General features: G+C 36.6%; 1 protein-coding gene across 1 annotated transcript in view; it reads right to left on the bottom strand.

The window, feature by feature from the left end:
* LOC131028764 (plant intracellular Ras-group-related LRR protein 7) overlaps nucleotides 1-20,203 on the bottom strand; it is a 112,057-nt gene that overhangs the window by 60,106 nt on the left and 31,748 nt on the right. The window contains exons 3-5 of the mRNA XM_057959102.2: nucleotides 13,779-13,825; nucleotides 13,444-13,552; nucleotides 13,012-13,097 (exon numbers count right to left, since the gene is read on the bottom strand). Of these exons, the coding sequence (XP_057815085.1) occupies nucleotides 13,012-13,097; nucleotides 13,444-13,552; nucleotides 13,779-13,825 (242 nt within the window). The remainder of the gene's footprint in view (nucleotides 1-13,011; nucleotides 13,098-13,443; nucleotides 13,553-13,778; nucleotides 13,826-20,203) is intronic.

Below are 20,203 nucleotides of genomic sequence, written 5' to 3'. Positions count from 1 at the left end.
ATCTAGAAAAGAAAATGACTCCGAGAACTATGTCCTCTACTCAGCACTTACAAGCCATACTTCAAACAAATCTAACTCATGGGTGATCGACAGTGGTTCATCCAGACACATCACCGGCTTTAGAGAAATACTAGACTCCATGATAGAGAAAGATGATGAGGAAGTAACCATCGGAGACGATTCTTCACATCCAGTCAGAGGAATTGGAACCTGCACCATCAAACTGAAGTCAGGCATGTCACTACGACTTGAAGAAGTACTATATGTTCCAGGAATCAAAAGAAATCTAATCTCCATATCAGCACTAGAAGATCAAGGATACAGAGTGACCTTCATGGAAAACAAGGTGTTGGCTTGGCCAAAGAGATCCTCCATCAAAGACGCTAAGGTCATTGGTCAAAGACAAGGCTATTTGTATGAGCTATGTACAGAGCCCAATCTAGCATTGATCCATGAAGCAACTAATGCAAATGACGTATGGCATAGGAGATTAGGTCATTTGAATTATAGAGCTTTGTCAACCATGGGAAACCTTGTCACAGGTCTACCTAAGTTGAAGCAATATCATTCAAAGGCTTGCAAAGGGTGTGCCTTAGGTAAAAATACCAAAAATGCATTTCAGAATAGTACTAGGAAAACTAGCAAAGTTTTGGAGTTAATTCATTCTGATGTATGTGGACCTATGTCCGTACCCTCGCTAGGGGGATTTTTGTACTATGTAATTTTTGTTGATGACTACTCTAGGAAGACGTGGATCTACTTTCTAAAATGTAAAGAATCAGAAGAGATCCTAAGTAGGTTCAAAGAGTTTAAAACATTAACAGAAAATCTCTCTGAAAACAAAATTAAAACCTTAAGAACTGACAATGGGGGGGAATACACATCAGAACTATTTAAAGACTTTTGTAAAAATTCTGGGATTAAGAGGGAGTTATCAATACCTTATAATCCACAACAAAATGGAGTAGCTGAAAGGAAAAATAGGACCATAGTAGAAGCTGCCAAAGCCATGATACTAGATCAAAATCTAAACTTGAACCTTTGGGCAGAAGCAACCAACACTACTGTGTACATACAAAATAGATGTCCTCATTCACACCTTGAAGATAAAACTCTTGAGGAAGTCTTTACCAAAACAAAACCAGATATCAGCCATCTTAGGATATTTGGGTGTCCGGTCTATATTCATGTACCTAAAGAGAAAAGACTAAAACTAGAACCCTCTGGAAAAAGGGGAATACTTGTAGGATACAGTGAAACTTCTAAAGCCTACAGAATCTATGTACAAGGACAGAGAAATATTGAACTCAGTAGGGATGTAATCTTCGAAGAAGATTTAGCCTTCAAAAGGGCTCAAAATACAATAGAACCTGAAATTCATAATCCTACTTCTAACCTAGAAGAAGAACCTACTCCTGAGCTTCAGAGGGAGTATCTTGAGGAAACTATAAGTTAAACACAAAACCCACCTATAGATAATCACAAGAAAAGACCACTATGGGCCACCAAAACTATAGCAGAAGCTCAGAAGTTCGCTGCTCCTTCAGGAACCTTCAGGGAAAGCAAGAGGCCTAATAAATTCATCAACTATGTTGCACTTATGAATGATCTCTCTAAAGCTGAACCTAACAATGTTTCGGATGCACTCAAACATCAAGTATGGATAGATGCCATGACTGAAGAATATCAGTCCATTATGAAGAATGATGTTTGCGAGATCGTTCCTAGGCCAACCAAGAAGTCTGTCGTGTCTTCTAAATGGTTGTTTAAAATCAAGCATGCTGCAGATGGCAGTATTGAAAAACACAAGGCCAGATTTGTAGCTAGAGGGTTCTCACAGAAGGAAGGAATAGATTACGAAGAAACATTTGCACCTGTTGCCAGGTACACATCAGTAAGAGCTGTCCTAGCCATTGCAGCAGCAAAGGGGTGGAAGGTACATCAGATGGATGTTAAGACAGCATTCCTAAATGGCGAGATCATGGAAGAAGTCTACTTAGAGCAACCTGAAGGGTTTGAAATTCATGATGCACAGTCTCATGTGTGTAGACTCAAGAAAGCTCTTTATGGGCTCAAACAGGCTCCCAGAGTTTGGTATGAAAGAATTGACACCTACCTCTCAAAGCTGGGTTTCTCTAAGAATGATGCAGATCCTAATCTCTACCTCAAAAGAAATAAAGGTGATATGTTAATATTAATTTTATATGTTGATGACTTATTAATTACAGGAGATAATCACCTAATAAATCAATGCAAGAAAGATCTATCCACAGAATTTGATATGAAAGACTTGGGGCTTCTTCATTACTTCCTAGGATTGGAAGTTTGGCAGAATTCTGATAATATTGTACTGAACCAAGGGAAGTACACCTTGGACATATTGAAAAGATTTAGAATGCTAAACTGCAGACCCATGACCTCTCCTATGGAAACCAACTTCCATAAACTTAAAGAAGCAGCAACAGAATCAAGACCTACTGACCCCACTCAATACAGGCAGATGATTGGGTCCCTGATGTATCTAGTAAATACAAGGCCAGATATCTGCTATGTTGTTAATGCCTTAAGTCAATTCATGTGTGAACCTAAGGAGATACACCTGGTTGCAGTAAAGCATATAATGAGATATCTACAAGGTACCCTAAAGCTTGGTCTTAAATATGAAAAGGTTGACATAGATCTACATGGATTTACAGATTCAGATTGGGCTGGCAGTGTGACTGACAGAAAGAGCACTTCAGGGTGTTGCTTCAGTTTAGGATCAGCCATGATATCCTGGATCAGCAGAAAACAATCTTCAGTAGCTCAGAGTTCCACAGAGGCTGAATATATTGCAGCTTCAATGGCTGCCCGAGAAGCAGTATGGCTAAGGAAATTGCTCGTGGGATTATTTGGAGAACCTATGAAACCTACAGTTATTCAGTGTGATAATCAAAGCTGTATAAAACTTTCTGTAAATCCAGTATTTCATGACAGGTCCAAACATATTGAGATTCCATATCACTATGTACGAGATATGGTTGACAGGAATGTGATAAAGTTAGAATATGTGTGTACAGGAGATCAGACTGCAGATATTCTGACCAAACCACTTTCCAGAGTGAAGGTTGATCACTTCAGAAAGGGTTTAGGTATGATAGAAAGGTAATCTGCTTTGTAATCTATACTTACATATATTTAAGATGTTTAATGTGTAAACTTCTTTGTCATGTCTGGACTATCTCTTGGCTTCTTGCCACCTGTGTTCATATCTAAGAGGTGACGATCTCTCAAATACTGAACACTTGTATGTAGACATCATAAGGTGACGATCTTATGATAGTCAAACCCGTAATCATGTTGGATCATTGGTAAGTCATGGATGTGCCATGACCATGTTGTGATACAACATTTGCACAAATGTTATTGCATTATCACAATTTGGATATAATGAGAAATTAAGCACTTCTCATATGATTATCCTTGTATTGCGTGTTAGGCAATACTGATATCACGTGTAGGTGATATCTCAACCATTGATCATGATTGGATCTCTGGTAAGTCATGGATTTGCCATGACTATGTTGTGATAAACATTTACAAATGTTATTGCACTTATCACAACTTGGATATGATGAGAAACTAACCTTTCTCATAGACTTATCCTTAAGTATTGCGTGTTAGGCAATACTAATATCACGTGTTAGATGATATCTTGATGAATCTTACAAATCACATGTTTTGGTGATTTCTCACATGATCAGGTGATGATTCTCTTACTTTTATCACATGTTAAAATAATACTTTATGTCACATACTCAGGTGATGTTCTTCTATTTTGTATCATATGTCTTGATGGTACTTCTCATGTATAAATGATTTTTGTTGATTGACATTATCTTAGTTATGAAAAGGAAATGTGATGCAGGTTGCCTTATCTATCTTCCAAAGCTAAGAGGGAGTGTTAATGCATGGTAGCTTATGCAAGATAAGATATTTCTAACCTTCCTTGTTCTGTTATTTACATGCTTCATGTCTAAACTTATATTGCATATGATTATCGGATTTTACAAACATTGCTTAGCAAGTATGTATCGGGTATTAACCCGATAACATATTAAATGCTATAAGTTATCGAGTTATTAGCCGATACATACTTGCTATCGGGTGCATAACTATTGGCACCGATCCACATCTGTTATCGGGCTTAATACATACACCGCTTCATTTGGAATTAACAGTGGTTAACAACTGCACCGGTTGGATTACATACATCGTGCATTTTGAATCATCGGTGTTTACATGAACCGATTCATTATCTTGATCAATCATTATATTATATTACAATATGCTATCGAGGTTTTGAACCGATAAACAGCCTTGTGTTAATGGTATAATTACAAAGGCACCGATCAATGGGTGCATTGATCGGTCAAGGCATGACCGGTCAATACACCAATTGACCGGTTGCCTAAATGATATATATACCAATTGAATTCATTTGGAGGAGACATAGAAAACATAAAATGATCTCTCTTTCAGACCTGCAGATAAAATCAGAATTATTAGACATCAACATAATTCCTCATATACATTTATAGCATACATAGTTCATAACTTGTTCTTTAATTGAAATTGAAATAACTTTACAGTACCAACTATCACCCGCAAATCGATGGACAGACGGAAATAGTGAACTAATGGATCGAAGGTTACCTTCGTAACTATGTAGCTGGTCATCAGAAGGCTTGGGTTCGGTGGTTATATTTGGGTGAATATTGCTATAATACTACCTTTCATATGTCAATTGGTATGTCTCCTTTCAAAGAATTATATGGCTATGATGTACTCTCTTTCCTGGACCTCGCTTTTGAGCAAAGCAATGTACCTGTTAAGGCCCAAAAGTGCACCCGAAAACTAAGCTATTAAAACCTAGCACTTTGGGATAACATGGGAACAATCATGAGTCTGTGGGTAAACTATTATTATGATTGGACCTCCGGATAGGTCGGTTCCTGATAATGATGGATCACCTACTCTAACAAGACCTTGAAGAACAGCTTCTGGAGAAAAGGGAGAGGGAATAAATGAGGATAAAAGGAAAAATACAAGGAAAACTAAATAGGGTGATACACCATATAATCTGAAAAGTGACAGAAAACTCTTCTAAATCGACCTGTTTTAGACATATAACATCTCTGAATTCATATCACAAAAGTGTTTCATGCAAAGGATTATTGCTCAGAAAAATTGAAAGGAAATGACTTTCACAAACAATTAAATTGATAAACCACAATGCATGACCTGTGACTCATGCATGAGATAGAAACTTCAAGAAAGGTTATTTGATAAATAACACAAAAATGAAAATTGCTCTCAATCACACAATGAAAATAACTCAGAAATGAGAAAGGCATAAACTGATATCTTTATTGAAAACTTTTCTGTCAGAACTGCAAAATGGGTTACAAGATACAAAACTCAGCTAGGCTTGAGAAAAAAAATCCAGAACCCCCTCAAACCGAAATCCTTCCTTCCTTTATGCAAAAAGCCTTCCAAAGGAAAGGATAAGATGACTAGTGCTCAACTGAAAGTCTCCTTGAGTGATCTCCAAGTCAAAAATATCTTCAAATCCAAGTAGGGAAAGAAACCCCCACAAAAAGGCTTCAAACTCTGCATAATTGTGTGAAATCAGGTGGACACTCTTGGTCAACTAAAGGTTCACCCATGAAATACTCAAAATCAGGCTCTAACTGCTGGAGAACTAGCTCAAACTCATGAATAACTGCATTTCAAGCTAAAATTCGACCCCACATTCTTGAGATAGCTTCACCTCTTTAGGATTCAATATTTTCCCTCCATATGCATATTGGGAATAATTTTAAAGACACAATAAATATTAATTGGATTTATAACTCATCCAATTAAAATATTCATTTTACATTTTCATGTGTATATGGAAGAAATGTATTGAATCCTAAAATTAAAAGATGCAAAAAATTTCAATTTCCTTTTAAGAATATTGCTAGGAAATTTAACATGTGCAAAATAATTAATTTGAATATTTATTAATTATATTAATGTTGATAGAGAATATTAATTTTTTTCAACATTGATATAATTAATAAATATTAAATTAATTTACATCTTTTAAATTTGATAAGTCTTAGAAAGACTTAGGGGTTTTAAAGCCTCCCCACGGCCAGGCAAAGACTTATAATAACACATAAGTGGGAGTTTGGAACTTCGACCACTATGTATTAATCATCTTGAATAACAAAAATGCGATCCCATTAAAATGGGAAAAAGAGAGATGAAGGGAGAATAAAGCGATGAAAACCTAAAATCATTAGTGATTTTTGCATTGTGAGTTTTCGATGAAGAGAAAAACGCTGAGATGCTAGGGTTCGAACATGGAGATGGGAACTGGGATCCGCATGTTTTACTCCTCTCTTTGGCAGTTACTAGAACATCACTCGGTCTGCTCCATTCTTGGAATTCACAGGTGTCTCCTTTAAAAACAACGGCATTCCTTCATTCACAAATATGAAAGGTATTTTCGAAGCTTTCAACTGCGAACTTGACCTTTTGTATGAGTTTCGCTTATCTTTTTGAGAAGAAATCTCTGCATTTATGGACTTTATTTACCGAAAACCTACACTTTTCCCTTTTACGAAACTCTGTTGGTGGGTTTTTTCGTTTTCTTTTCCCTTTGCTGGAAAAATCTTCATTTTCAAAGGAAGAGATCTCTACAATTTGGACAAAATCTGTAGGTTTTACTTTTCATTTTAGAAGAAAAACTCTGTATTTTCTTGGATAGGAAGCTGAAGAAGTAAATGGAAAAAAAAAAACTTGGTTTAACTGCACGAAATTCTGCAAAAAAAAATTTACGAAACCCTCTCTGAAATTTTCATTTCCCTTTGAAAACTAAGCGAATGTGTATTATTCACTAGCTTTGCTTGCATTTTTTCATTTACTGATGAAGAAGAACTCTCTAAAATTTCTGCACGAAATTTATGCAAATCTTCATAACACAAAACGTAAATGGTTTTCCGTTATTTCTGCACTCTTCTAAAAAGAATTTTGTAATTTCATGTTCTGGGTTTTCTGGCATTTGACAGAAGAAAAACTTTCTGCAACTCTTTAAGCACAGAATTTCTTGCAAATTTAAGAGGCACAAAAACGTTGATGGTTTTTTATTTCCTGTTCTTTCCGCACTTTTCTGAAAATGAAATTCTGCAAATTTCTCTGTATCTCTGCTTTTTTAAAAGGAAAATTGGGGCTTTTTGCTGAAGAAGTCAATGGAAAAAAAAACTTGGTTTTACTGTACAAAATTTCTGCAATTTTGTACGAAACCCTCTCTGCAAATTTTTTTTTCTCTATGCACAGGCAGCTATATTATGGGTTTTCCATGTTCTTTGAAAACGGTTGCAATTTGTTCTTAGTGGAATTTTTTGTAGCTGAAACAGGTATAGATTGATTTTTGAACTTACTATATTCTGCAAATACTTGAGGCAAAATAATAATCCAATTTTCATTTAGAGATTCCTTTATTGTAAAAAGAACAAACCCCAAAACTTCTGATATCTCTTTTGCCTAGAAGTTTTGTTCTTCTTCCGTCTGATTCTCCTGTGAGAAACCATGAGTAACAAGGCTGAATTATTCATTTCCTTCTGAAGGAATCTGGTTGTAAATGCAGTGGCCTGGTAAATCATTTCTTTAAATTCACCGCTGAACATAACCATAATTAGTGCAGTATGTAAGTTTTTTATGAATAAATGCTTGTGTTATTTCACAAAAAATATGTTTTTTCCTGATAAGAATCCTTCAAAAAATGCATGTTTTCCCCTTTTTCAAAAAACTTACTGCAACGTGTATGTATTCTGAAAATCCACTGTTGATGAAGTAGTAGCTGAAAGTCAATCACCTCATTAATAAAGATGATATTCCCAGCCCCCCCCTTCAGACTAAGCATATCAAAACTCTCACCTCTGAACAATCATAGTTTATATGAGCTGGGCTCAACCCTTGTGGGAGCCCACTCATAATAAAACCTTTGAAATTTGCAATTCTTTACCTGTTTCTGCACATTAAACAAACAGTTAGAAAACAATAATTCTCCAAGCAATGAAGATGACCTTTTGTTATTTGTCTTCCAAGATGTTTATTTTTTTGTCAAAAGGGATCTCGATTAAATAATGCAAATGTATAGGCAAGATCAATAGGTATTTAGTAATTGCTTAGATCTTTTGATCTAACCTACTTCACTTTTGACTTTTTCGGGACAAGGAAGAGACTGGAAGAGAAAAGATGTTGGAAATGCAGACCTACGACTTCGGGAGCAGACTTATGCCAGCCATATACCCCCAGGCAATGGCCGGTTCCTTTCTTATCTCATCTATGCATTTGCTTTGTTTAATTCAGTTCTTCTCCTTTGCATAGGAAAATAAGGATCACTCTCACGGTCTTGTGTGAGAGGAAAATTATTTTGTAGATTACTTCTCGTAATCCTTTCAACTGTATAAAATATAATGAATTAAATAACAATTGAAATATTTCACTTATGTGACTGTAATCTTTGCCTAGGTACTTAAATTTTCTATTGAATTGTAAATATCATGAAAATTTCAGTAACAGTACCTAAATCTCGTGATTGGCTTCAAGGAAACCAAGAAATTTTGTCCACTCTTAAGGAGAATTTGCAATGTCCTCAGAATCAACAGAAACTCTATGTAGATAAAAAACGCGTTGAACGCCATTTCGAAGTGGGAGATTTGGTATTTCTCAAGTTACAACCTTATCGGCAATCTTCTCTCAAACGTAGTGGGTCTGAAAAGTTAAAACCTCGATTTTATGGTCCTTATCAGGTAGTTCGGAAGGTTGGTGCAGTAGCCTATGAACTTGATTTACTAGTGGATAGCAAAATACACAATGTATTTCATGTATCTTGTCTCAAGAAAGCTTTGGGGCAGCAGGTGTCCGTCTCCAAAGATTTACCTCCTTTAAATGATGAAGGAAAGCTTGAAATGATTCCAGAAGTCATTCTGGACAAACGGGACAGGCAACTACGGAACAGAACTATCAGGGAATATCTCATCAAATGGAAAAATCTTCCTCAGGATGATGCTACCTAGGAGAATGAAAGAGTTCTGGAGTTGCTTGAGGGCAAGCAACACGAGGCAGGGGAGACTGTGATGTCCTCGTCAATTTAATACTATTTGGTATTAATTATAAATAAAATTAACTTTTCCTATTTTATATTAGTTCTAATATTGACTAATGTATTATAATAATAGTTATTTGTTTTTTTCAATAAAGCTTAATTAAAAGTTAAATATTAGTTGCTTTGTTTAACTACTATTTGATATTGCGGGAGTTGGTTTTCCTACGGGAATTCTACCGCCTTTGTTCTTTAAATAATATCTGGCACATAAGGAGGGGGACATGAGTTTTAATAAACAGAAGAACTGGAAGTAGAGTTGGATATCTACGTGGTATCAATTTGTATTGAAGCATTCCTTTCGCCAGCGATTACTGGCCTTCTGGAATCGAAATAAAGGATCGGGGAGTAATGTAATAGCAAAAGACTGGGAATTTGCAGGAACCTATTTGCAGTACACACCGATCATATGTATGTTGCCATTCCTTGTGAGTCGTGGTAGAGGCTGCACAAAGTATAGAGAGGAGTCGGGTTGGTGAAGACGGAAAGTGCTGCATCGGCATAAGTATCAAACGTAGCAAAAACGGAGATGTCTTCAAACGCACCTTATACACTTATGCCGTGTCATAGTGACTGACATACTCACGGTATCTCATACCGGCACGATATCTCATACCAAGACGATAAACACTCACGGAAGGTCTGCGAATAATCAACGGTAATCCTTGTGTGCAGTGTACATAGCGGGAAGTCTTCACAAACAATACATAATAACAGCGTCGGGGTGCAGGCCGATATTTGAATAGTCATTCCGTGGGGATTAGCAAAGTCCAGGATCAGGAGGAATTTGTAGGATTGTGACATGGCTGGGGCTCTTCACGCCACCAACCCGAGTACATGCGAGGATGATTCCGGAGGGTTGTGGCAGCAACTTTGACGCTAACGACGCTAACGACACTGCAAGCTTTCAGGTGCACTATGAAACATTTAACCCAATCATATAGAATGTGTATGTGGGTGTATGTGGACTGCATAATCAATGTTATGAAAATTAACTTGGGACTGCACGGGTTACATTAATGGAATTCATAGGCTATGTAATACTCAATTGGTTAAATTCTAAATATTCTTCTGCATAATCTGGATAAAAAATTTATATGAAGCCAGTTTTAGTAAGGAATTTTACATGTTGAAACCAATTGGAAAACATGCATGACACCCAAACAGCTATAAATAGAAGGCCCAACACTCAAGAAGGTTAATGTATTTTTAATTAGGAATTAGTGTTGTCTCAAACATTTGAGATTCCTTGTAATCATGCCACAAGAAAGAAATAGTGAAGGTACTATGCATGCAATGAAGTTGTCTAGTAGAGTTAGTTAGGATCAAACATTGATAAAGCACTACACAGTTTGTATACTCGTAATCCTTGTTTCTTTAAGCATATTATGTGTAGAATTATGGGTACAAAGGTGGTGTTGCAGATGCTAAACAGGTAGTTGTGGAGTAGTAGGTGCAGACTAATAGGTGTAGTTAGTGTTGTGTAGGTTGCGCCAACTCTCCTAGCATGAAAGCTTGATCTAGCTTAGACTCACAAATGCGTGGAAGTGTGGATGAAGTTTGCCTAGGAGCCTAGAAAGGCATGACAGTCCTTTCCTCCCATTTGTCCATCTTCACCTTGTTGGGCACAAACCTTTGATTGGTGCATAGAATAAGGAATACAAATATATGGCAGGTACATGCTTGGTTGAGATGTAGGTGGAAATGTTGGCAAGGAGTCTATTTAGCGAGGCACTACATGTCTAGTTGGGGTAGTGGTTGAGCTTGTGCATGTGTCTAGTTGAGGTTGACCTGTCCCTTTTCCATCCCACATGGCACAAATATACACCCAACAATTTTGGTGCATCAATTAGGAAGAGGAGGATACCCATTCTCCTTCAACCAAGGTTGACCATGGAAGCAAACATCCTAGACAACAAAGGTGTGGAAGTAGCATATTTAAGTGCTTCGCATAAAATACCTTTGAAATGTTTTGTTAAGATGGTTGTAATCAGCCATGTAATATATACCTGTCAACTTCTTAGTTGTAAGGAGGTAGTTATAAATAGTTGTCAATGGTTGTGTTCTAATTGTCAATAGTCAGTTTCTTTAAATTGGATTCTCATAGTCAAGGAAAATAGTTTGATCCTTGGTTGATTTTCCATGGTCTACTTCTAGCATAAGAATTTCATATGAATAAAGAACATAGTACATACACACATATAGGCACAAGTAGTTGAAAATTGGGATGGTTTTGAAGTAGAGTGAGAGATCAAAGTGGAAACCTAAAGGGAGCAAAAGTTTAAATCACATCAATCTTGCAAAGTTGAAGACTCCAGTTGAAATAGTCCCTTGGGAGGCAAGGATTAGGATAGACAAATGTTATGAGAGCTTGCTGCAAATGTAAAAGGCATGAGGATGATGATTTGCACAAAAGGAGACACACTCCATGGCAAAAGAATAAGTGTGTGCAAAATTAAGACTTTCATCCCAAAAAGGTGTCCATTCAAGGAAACCTCAAAACTGTCCAATTTGTGAGTAAAGGAAGAATGTTATATAGTTTTCTCAGAATATTTAGAAACCAAAGAATGCATACTACAAAAACGAAGAATGAAAAAAGTTCCCATAGAAAATTGCAAGAGATTAAAACAAAAGGAATTCCATAAATAAATGGATGGGAATGGACAACCACATGGATAAATACACATGTCAGTGCACAAGCAAAGAAGAAGGTGCTTTGTTGAGCTTTCGTAAGAAAGATTAGAGTGCAAGGAAGGAAACTTATTTCTTCAAAATAAAGAAATCTTGTTTGGTGACAAACAAACAAGCTAATGTGGGGAGTGCTGGCACAAGGAAATGTTGGGCTTAGTTGCTCATGCCATTAAAAATTAGATGTGTAGGATTAAAAAAGGGTGGCTAAGGAAGGATTTGCAGAATTTCATTGGACTATGCAAGGTTGAACAAAACACAATGTACACAAGAGAATGTCAAACAAAGGACTAGTTGCGATGTAGGGAAGCTAAAAGACATTAGCTCATGTAAAAATTAACAAAACCAATAAAAAAGTATGACGTAATGCTCATCGAACATCTCATAGAGCATGCCTAAGGACAAAAAGAAGTGGGTGTGTACTAGAAGCTTGAGGTGTATATTGGCTCACATGTAACACAAGTAAGAACATCTAGAAACCACTTGGCAAACATTTGTGAGGTTCACCCAGGTTTCACTAGAAGGTCTAACCCTCAAGCAGGATCATGTATTGTTAATTAGTGATTAGTGTTGTCTTAGAAATTTTTCATTTTTCCATGTCTTATGAAGTGCAAAACAAATAAAAATTCACTTGTACACTTTTTTTAATTTAGTGTGATAATACAAATTTAATATAACTAACACCCATGCAAGTACAAATTTAAGCCAATTCCCACATATTAAGTCACTCTACATGTTAAATGGCTTTTGTTAGTGAAACTTACTTGTACAAGCAGTTACCAAAATAGGCCTAAAACACAGGCCCATATGTTTCAAAGTACCCATCAGTGGAATAAGAAAAGCAATTTTTGTTACGATTAACTAAATATGAATGAGATAAAGAATCTGAATCATGTAAAGGGAATCAGAGGAGAAAGCTCGAACTTCCTTGACTAATATGTTAATTGATTTTTATTTTGCAAACAATTTACTTTCAGATTAATGACAAAGAGAGAAGGTCAAAAACAGCCAGTACAATCAACATAAGAGGCACCAAACCAACATTCCACTTTTCAAAAAAATACAGAGAGCAGATTGTTCAAATAATTGCTCTACATTTTCTTTTACATAGTAGGGAGTCTTACATTGCGAAGGCTTCCTATGGTCTCAGGTAAAGATATCAACGAGTTGCTTGATACAGATAACCGCTCAAGCCGAACAAGTAATCCTACTGTAAAAAACATACAACCACAAAGAAATGTCAGACAGAAAACACATGTGTTTTACAATGTAGTAGCTTGGGTATTGAGTTCAACTAGTTCTCAACATCAAAATCAGCAACCTTCGTTCGAAGGCTAAAATATTATTATTTTCAGAGGAAAACTCAGGAGGATGGAGCAATCCCATTTTTGAAAACAATATCAAGAGATTACAGAATATCAGATATCAAGAAATTGACATCCATTAGAACACTAAAATGGTAGAAAGAAAATTACTAGAATGTGAAGGGGTGAAAAGAGTAAAACTGTATTCTCTAATCAATTCTGGAGCGGCTTAACTGAGACAACAAAACCTACATTCATCAGGTAGGGTTGTAAGTCGGTTATCATCAAGAGCAAGCACCTTAAGTGACTGAAGCTTTCCCAATGTTATAGGAAGCCGTTCTAGAAGATTCTCAGATACAATCTGACAAAACCAAATCTCTGTCAGTACACTACAGCATATGAAATAGTTGGAATATTTTGTGCCAAAGTCATGAAATGCAAATTTATAAATTAAGATTGTGATAAAACGTCATGAAATACAAATTTACAGAGCCATACAAAAAAACTACCTCTACAGTTTTGCAAAAAGAAATAATAACTACTGATACTATAAGCTTGATATATAAATATCACCATCCTGATCTTACCAAGCGTTGAAGGTTTGCTAGGCTTCCAATCTCCAAAGGAATTTCCACTGTAGAAAACAAATTGCCATGATTTCAGAAGCCATATACGGTCATTAATAGGACGACTATTAAATTGCTTTCATAATAGCCTTTTCAGTAGATATACATGTTTTCTCTTTGGATAAGTGACAAAGAAACAATACAAGTCTAGAAAATGAGGAATATAAAATCGATGTCCTCCACTCTTAACACATTTTTTTTCAGAAGGATCAAATTTTACATTATTGTCTTGGCTCCGCAGATTTCATTCAAGCTCATAAATTTGGATGTTAATGCAGAAATCCATTTTCAGAAGACAAGAAGGGCATTAATAGGAAAACTACCCAATTGCATTTGTAATAGCCTGTTCAGTGGGATAGGTAACACTTTCTCTTTATGGAAGGAAAACAAAAATACGAGACTACATAATTACAACAGCCATCCATCGGTAAGTGAACGTTTAATGTAATCTCATAGTATACTGTGCCTACTTAACTTCACCTAGATAAGAAGAGGTTTCATAATAAACAATATCATGTGTGCACATATGTGTGTGCGTGTGTTGATGAAAGTTGTAGCTAAGCTCCGTCTTGCCCCAGCACATGGCCCTAACTAGTGGGTTAGGATGCAAAAGCCCACACATAATGCCCACTCACCCCTGTGCTTATAAACTGAAAACCCGTTGGAAATGTTTTAATGACTCACTGCCCATCTTGTCGCCCCATCAAACCATACTGTAATTTCCCTTCACTAGTGTGCAATTAAACAAACTACCCTAAGTAATGGACTCTAACCAGACACCTTTCAAACACAACTTATCATGTTATATCCCCAACAATCCATTGTTGTTTCACACTTCACTCATTTTCTCAAAGTGCACAAATAATGATCACCCACACTAATCTCAACATAAGACGCCCTACCCATCACAGTGGCAGCAGGCAGCAACCCCATCAAAAAATACACATTATTTTCCAAACAATATGGCTGCCCTTCACCCTCCAACCCAAGTTGGTACCCTAATGAAACTTTGTCTTCAGTCAGGTTTGTAGTCATAGGCCATGTCATTCTTTTGACGTTATCAAAATCATATGAGTTGTCCTTGTCATCAAAGGTCATTAGATGTTGGTTATTGTTGTCAAATGGCAATGTCCGTAAATTGCTCACAAGTAAGGACCACAACTTCCAAGTGGCTCAACCATCACCAAAACAAGATAAAGGCAGCAACGACAAGAGTGAACTCCGACAAAGTAAGAACTTAGGACAAAATAACAATAAAGGCACACTTTTTCAATGCTAAGCTAAGGCAGATATGCAACCACAACAAGTGGGAAAGCTGTAAGTGATTTGAAGCCCAGCAAAATGTCATGAAAGATATCCGATTTGGGTGCTAAAATCAGGTTGTGTAGCCACTAGACAAATGTAACAAAAGAAGGGCAAATAACAAAAAAATCACAACCAGCATGATAGTTAAAATAACATATGTAGAAATCGTACTTTTTCAAAGACAAAGCCACTTTAAAAACATGACAGTCAAGTGAACTATCAATAATGAAAATGCACCTAGCAAAGGTTATAAGATAAACATGAAAAAAGGCACACATCCTAAGTAGTGCAGCCAACATAAAATGGCACCAAAGCTGGCAACACATGAGTAAACCATGCCAAGGGCAAACATACTCTTATGTTGCACTTTTTAGGTGGCTAAGCCGTCTAAATATTCTGACCAGCACTTTCAAATAGAGCAAAGTGACCTAAAAGTTCTGCCTTGATCTAAGATTTGGCACATGTTAAGATACTCTACCCATTTACCAAGATTAGATTCAATGCTATCTTAGAGTGTTTTAAAGCAAAAAGAGTCAAATCATGGCCATTCCTTGTCAAAGGTGGCCTATTTTGAAAAAAGAACAGATTTAAGTGGAGAAGATGGTATTTTAGGCCATTCCTTGTCAAGCAATCTTGCATCACCCAAAAATATTTCCTTTTGTTTTCTTTGTTTTAAATCATTTTCAAGGCCTACATGTATATTGATCTGTTGTAGAAGCCAAATCTTACCACAAACCTATTCTTGGCTAACATCACAATTCTAACACCTAAGAATATTCATCGCACATTACCACATTTGGCCATTTGGCTACAAATTTTGAATCATTTGAATGTATAACAAGCTTATTGGGAGACGCGTGCCCGAACTGATGGGATGCACCCTAGGACCAGGACATGTCTCTGAGACGGGAAACGGCGAGGTGTGTGGGTTCGGGGGGATGATGTCTCACAGAGTCTCCTGCATTAAAACTGGCATCTCCGACAATCACTAAGGTCAAACCGTGAATAAAAAGAAATGCATTGAATTGCCTACACTGAAATTTGCAGAAATCCTCTTTTGGAAATAAGTCAAATAGCGAGACGAAACAAGCCCAGAAGACAAGTATGGACACAATTTTTGTAAAAGAGCTCAGACGAAATGATCACGACCAAGACCTAGGTAGAAGCAAAGGCAGATCATTGAAAGAGTAGTTGGAAGGTTTTATAAGAGTTCACAAAGATGGCTCAATAAAGAGGTACTCCTACGTCGTAGCAAATGTGCTCACATTTGAAGCACCACAAGAGCCAGTGCCCTCCAAAGACATCGTTTTGGACCAACGCAATGGCATCTCCGACAATCACTTAGGTGTGTTATGCAAATTGCCTAAATTCAAAAAAATTGCTATCGTACTAGAAAGACCTAAGATAAATTATAATTTAATAAAAAAAAATCATAATTTAATAATTTACTTTATCTTGCTTTATTATTGGTATTAAATTTTTTCATAATTTCATAATTTATTAAAGCATTGGTATTAAATTATTGAATTATATACCATTTCTAACTTATTAAATTATTTACCATTTCTGAAAATGATTAAATTATATTAAAAAAAAATTGCCATCTCCAAGTATCCCCATCTCCTATTTTTTAAATTTGTCATACCAATCTTATAAGGATACAAATGCCCGCATGATAACCAATCTTATTAGGCCCCACTAAGTTCCCAATGATTATGGTAAATCTTTTGGTTATGTTCAACTTATTTGAATCTTGTACGTCTTGTGAAAGGATCCTACATGTGGAAGATACCTTTTATTTTTATATTGTGATTGGTGACTTAATTGGATTTAGTTATCCTTGTATGTTTGAATAATGCTAAGTTGCCAGTTCGGGTTCGAAGAACCAGTACAGCAAAATTTTGAAAAGGGGTTTGGGTTTGTTAGTATAAAAACAATGTGCGAAAGTGTGTGTGTGTGTAAAGTATAAACAACAAAAACACCATAAACTTGGACTCAAAATAATAATAACAAGTTCAAATATCATTGTTTCAACAATTAAATATCTGCTCTAAGCTGCAATTAATAATGTTTATATTAGAGGAAGACCTAGTAAACTGGAGCTCTTAGAGGAAACCAATGCTACTTGCCAACTGTACTCTGGTTGATTAACTTGTGTTGACACCTCCTATGCCTTGTGTTACCACCTTTTCTATGGTCATCTGGCACTACCATTCTGATTTGAATGTTCTTCACCCCAATGTTATTCTCTGATCAATAAACCAGTAGATTTGATGCCCATTCACATTGATTAATAATGCTCCAGTTTGGGATCTTGAGGATATTCTGAAGCCCTTGGTGGTACTCTTTTAACATTTTGGAGTCTCCTCTGTCACTTTTTGGTATATAGTAAGGTAAAAACAAACATTTGGAGGATTGAGGGTATACAAGATTAACTGTAAACCCTATGGTAAGGAGCAATAAGGTTGTTTTTATATAAGGGTGCATGTTGGTGGTATTCAACACCTTGCTCAGATTGGGTGTATTTTGTAACTTGAAAATGAGTCCTATGCACTTGAATATGGTTATGCATGCATCCTTCACAATCCAATCCTCACCACAAATTTAATGTTATCAGTCAAGTCAAAGACATATTTGTAAGATTTTGAGGAACCGGCAGATTTCAAGTGCCTGATTGCAAAAAAAAAAAAATGTTTTGGGCACCCAAGCATCTGGGTTCGCCCCGGACGAACCAGCTCGCTTGGGCATGAACCCTGGCCGAACCCACAAGCAAACCAGACCAGGACCAGTACCAGAACCGAACCAGACCTTTCTGTTTCCCTGCTTGCACCTCCTAAGAGGCCTATTGTGCATCTTCACTTAAACCTTTTAGGTGGACAGCTTGGGGTATATTTCTTTCTTTTCTAGTTTTTTTTTTTTGAAATATCATATAAACTCAAGTCATTCCCCCACATAATTCACCAGATTGTGGATGGGAAATTAACTGCCAACTCAACCTCTAAATGCCAACTAACTGACTTACAGAATAGAAAGTTACTAAAAACTAACTAAACCACTTAAATGACCATTATAAGATAAATATCACAATATTACTTTAATAATAAAAGGAGGGAGTTGTGGAGAAAAAAGGATTACCATTTTTCATATCTTCTATTTTCTCTGAGGAGATTGGAGTTTTCTTATTTCTTCGTGACAAAAACACTCCTAGCTAGATTTGGTGATTTCATCCTGAAGTTGCAGTTGCACTACAACTGAAGATTTCCAATTTGTGGTTGAAGATGGATATTTTTTGTCTTTTAATATGTTTTGGGTTTGCTAAGTTTTGTGTTTCTATTTGACTGAGTTTTTCAGAGGTTCCTTGGAGTTGGGAAAGTTGTACCATTTCCTCCATTGCTGGTCATACCTTCCAAGCTAGACCATACTCCTCTTAACAGGCCATGCCACTCGTTATTACATCATTGGATCATTTTAAAGGGATTTATTTTCTGTTATCTATGACTCATGCAGATTTTGTGTTATTATTGAAGGGTCAGACCTCTTAGTTGCTGGTTGTTCATGCCTAGAAGGGGAGTGTGAATGGGTAAAGGGAAGTGGTGCCCATTTTACCAGATTTGGGGTTTTTTTGGAGGTGTCCAACTTCGGAGAATGTAGACAAATCCCTTTGGTGCTGAACTTTGTAGTTTATGCAAGCTTTTTGGAATTCCATACAGCTCCAATACCTGCTGCACCAGCAGGTATTGGTTTCTGTTTCAGACTTGTACATGTCTGAAAATGTCTACTAGTCAGATATAAAATGTATTTCAGTGTGTTTGGGGGTGTTTAGTAGCAGTTTGGAGTGCATTATCAGCGTTGTTACAGTTTGGAGTATTATTCCTTCATTTTAGGGTGTGGTATCAGCATACAAAGGAGTTTGCAACGTGATATCAGTGTGCATTGAACCTGTTTTAACAATGTGACAGCAATATCAAGGTGTTTCCAGACTTGCATCAACACCTTACATCATCCTTATAAGGTATTCTTTAGTTGGGTACATGATTATATTGCTTATCAATGTTATTTGGCTTTATTCTGGATATTTCAGCTGTCTAATTTTATAATCAAAACTTTATGTCAATTTATGGTAGTGTTGTGAGGTATTCACACATCGCCCCATTGCAAATGGGGACCCTCACTTTTTTTCTGATTTCTGGGGTAGTGTTTGAGTCCTTAGCTATTAGCCTTTGCATTTGAAGAGGTATAGAAGGCCAGGAGGCCAAGAGTCAGGTGAATAGCTTTGTGTGAAATGTGAAGTAAGTAAGTTTGTAAAGTCTAGATATCATGAGAGCCAATCATGAGTAAAGAAAGATTGCTAGTTAGAGGGTCACTTCAAGTACTCTTCTTGAGGAGTGAACTTCAATTCATGTGCATCCCTTGTAGAGCGAACCTCTTATACCTCTCCTATAGAGCAAAAATTCATCATGATGAACATTGCACGATGCATCAAAGTTGAGAGAGTGAGTGAAAGAGAACAAAGGTGAGTCAGGACCTTCACTTCAGGAGCATGACCTCGAGCATACTTCATTATCATCAATTTTAGAGTGAATTCCTTTGAAAAGCCTTGGGGCGATTGAATGAAGATAGTGAGCGTGGTTTTGATTTGAGATCACCTCTTCTTGGGAGCAAAGCAAACTTCATGAGTTGCACTTTTGGAGCGAACTTCATGACTTGCACTTTTGGAGAGAACTTCATGACTTGCACTTTTGGAGCGAACTTCATGACTTGCACTTTTGGAGAGAACTTCATGACTTGCACTTTTGGAGCAAACTTCATGAGTTGAACTTTTGGAGCAAACTTCATGACTTGAGCTTTTGGAGCGAACTTCATAAGTTGGGGATTTGGAGTGAACTTTACCTTCAAGCCTTCATGGACGAAATGGAAGTAGAGGAACAAAGGGAATTTGAGAACACTTCATGATCAAACACTCAAGAGCAAACTTCATGACTTACTGTTGACGTGTATTTTGTACACCATCATACACAGAATAAAATACCAATAGGCATCTTATCCTCTCTTGAGAAAATAGTCTCTAACTGCTGAAGATT

The sequence above is a fragment of the Cryptomeria japonica genome, chromosome 5, assembly GCF_030272615.1.
Source record: "Cryptomeria japonica chromosome 5, Sugi_1.0, whole genome shotgun sequence".
Classification (NCBI taxonomy): Eukaryota; Viridiplantae; Streptophyta; class Pinopsida; order Cupressales; family Cupressaceae; genus Cryptomeria; species Cryptomeria japonica.
This window is presented reverse-complemented; position numbering and strand designations above follow the sequence as displayed.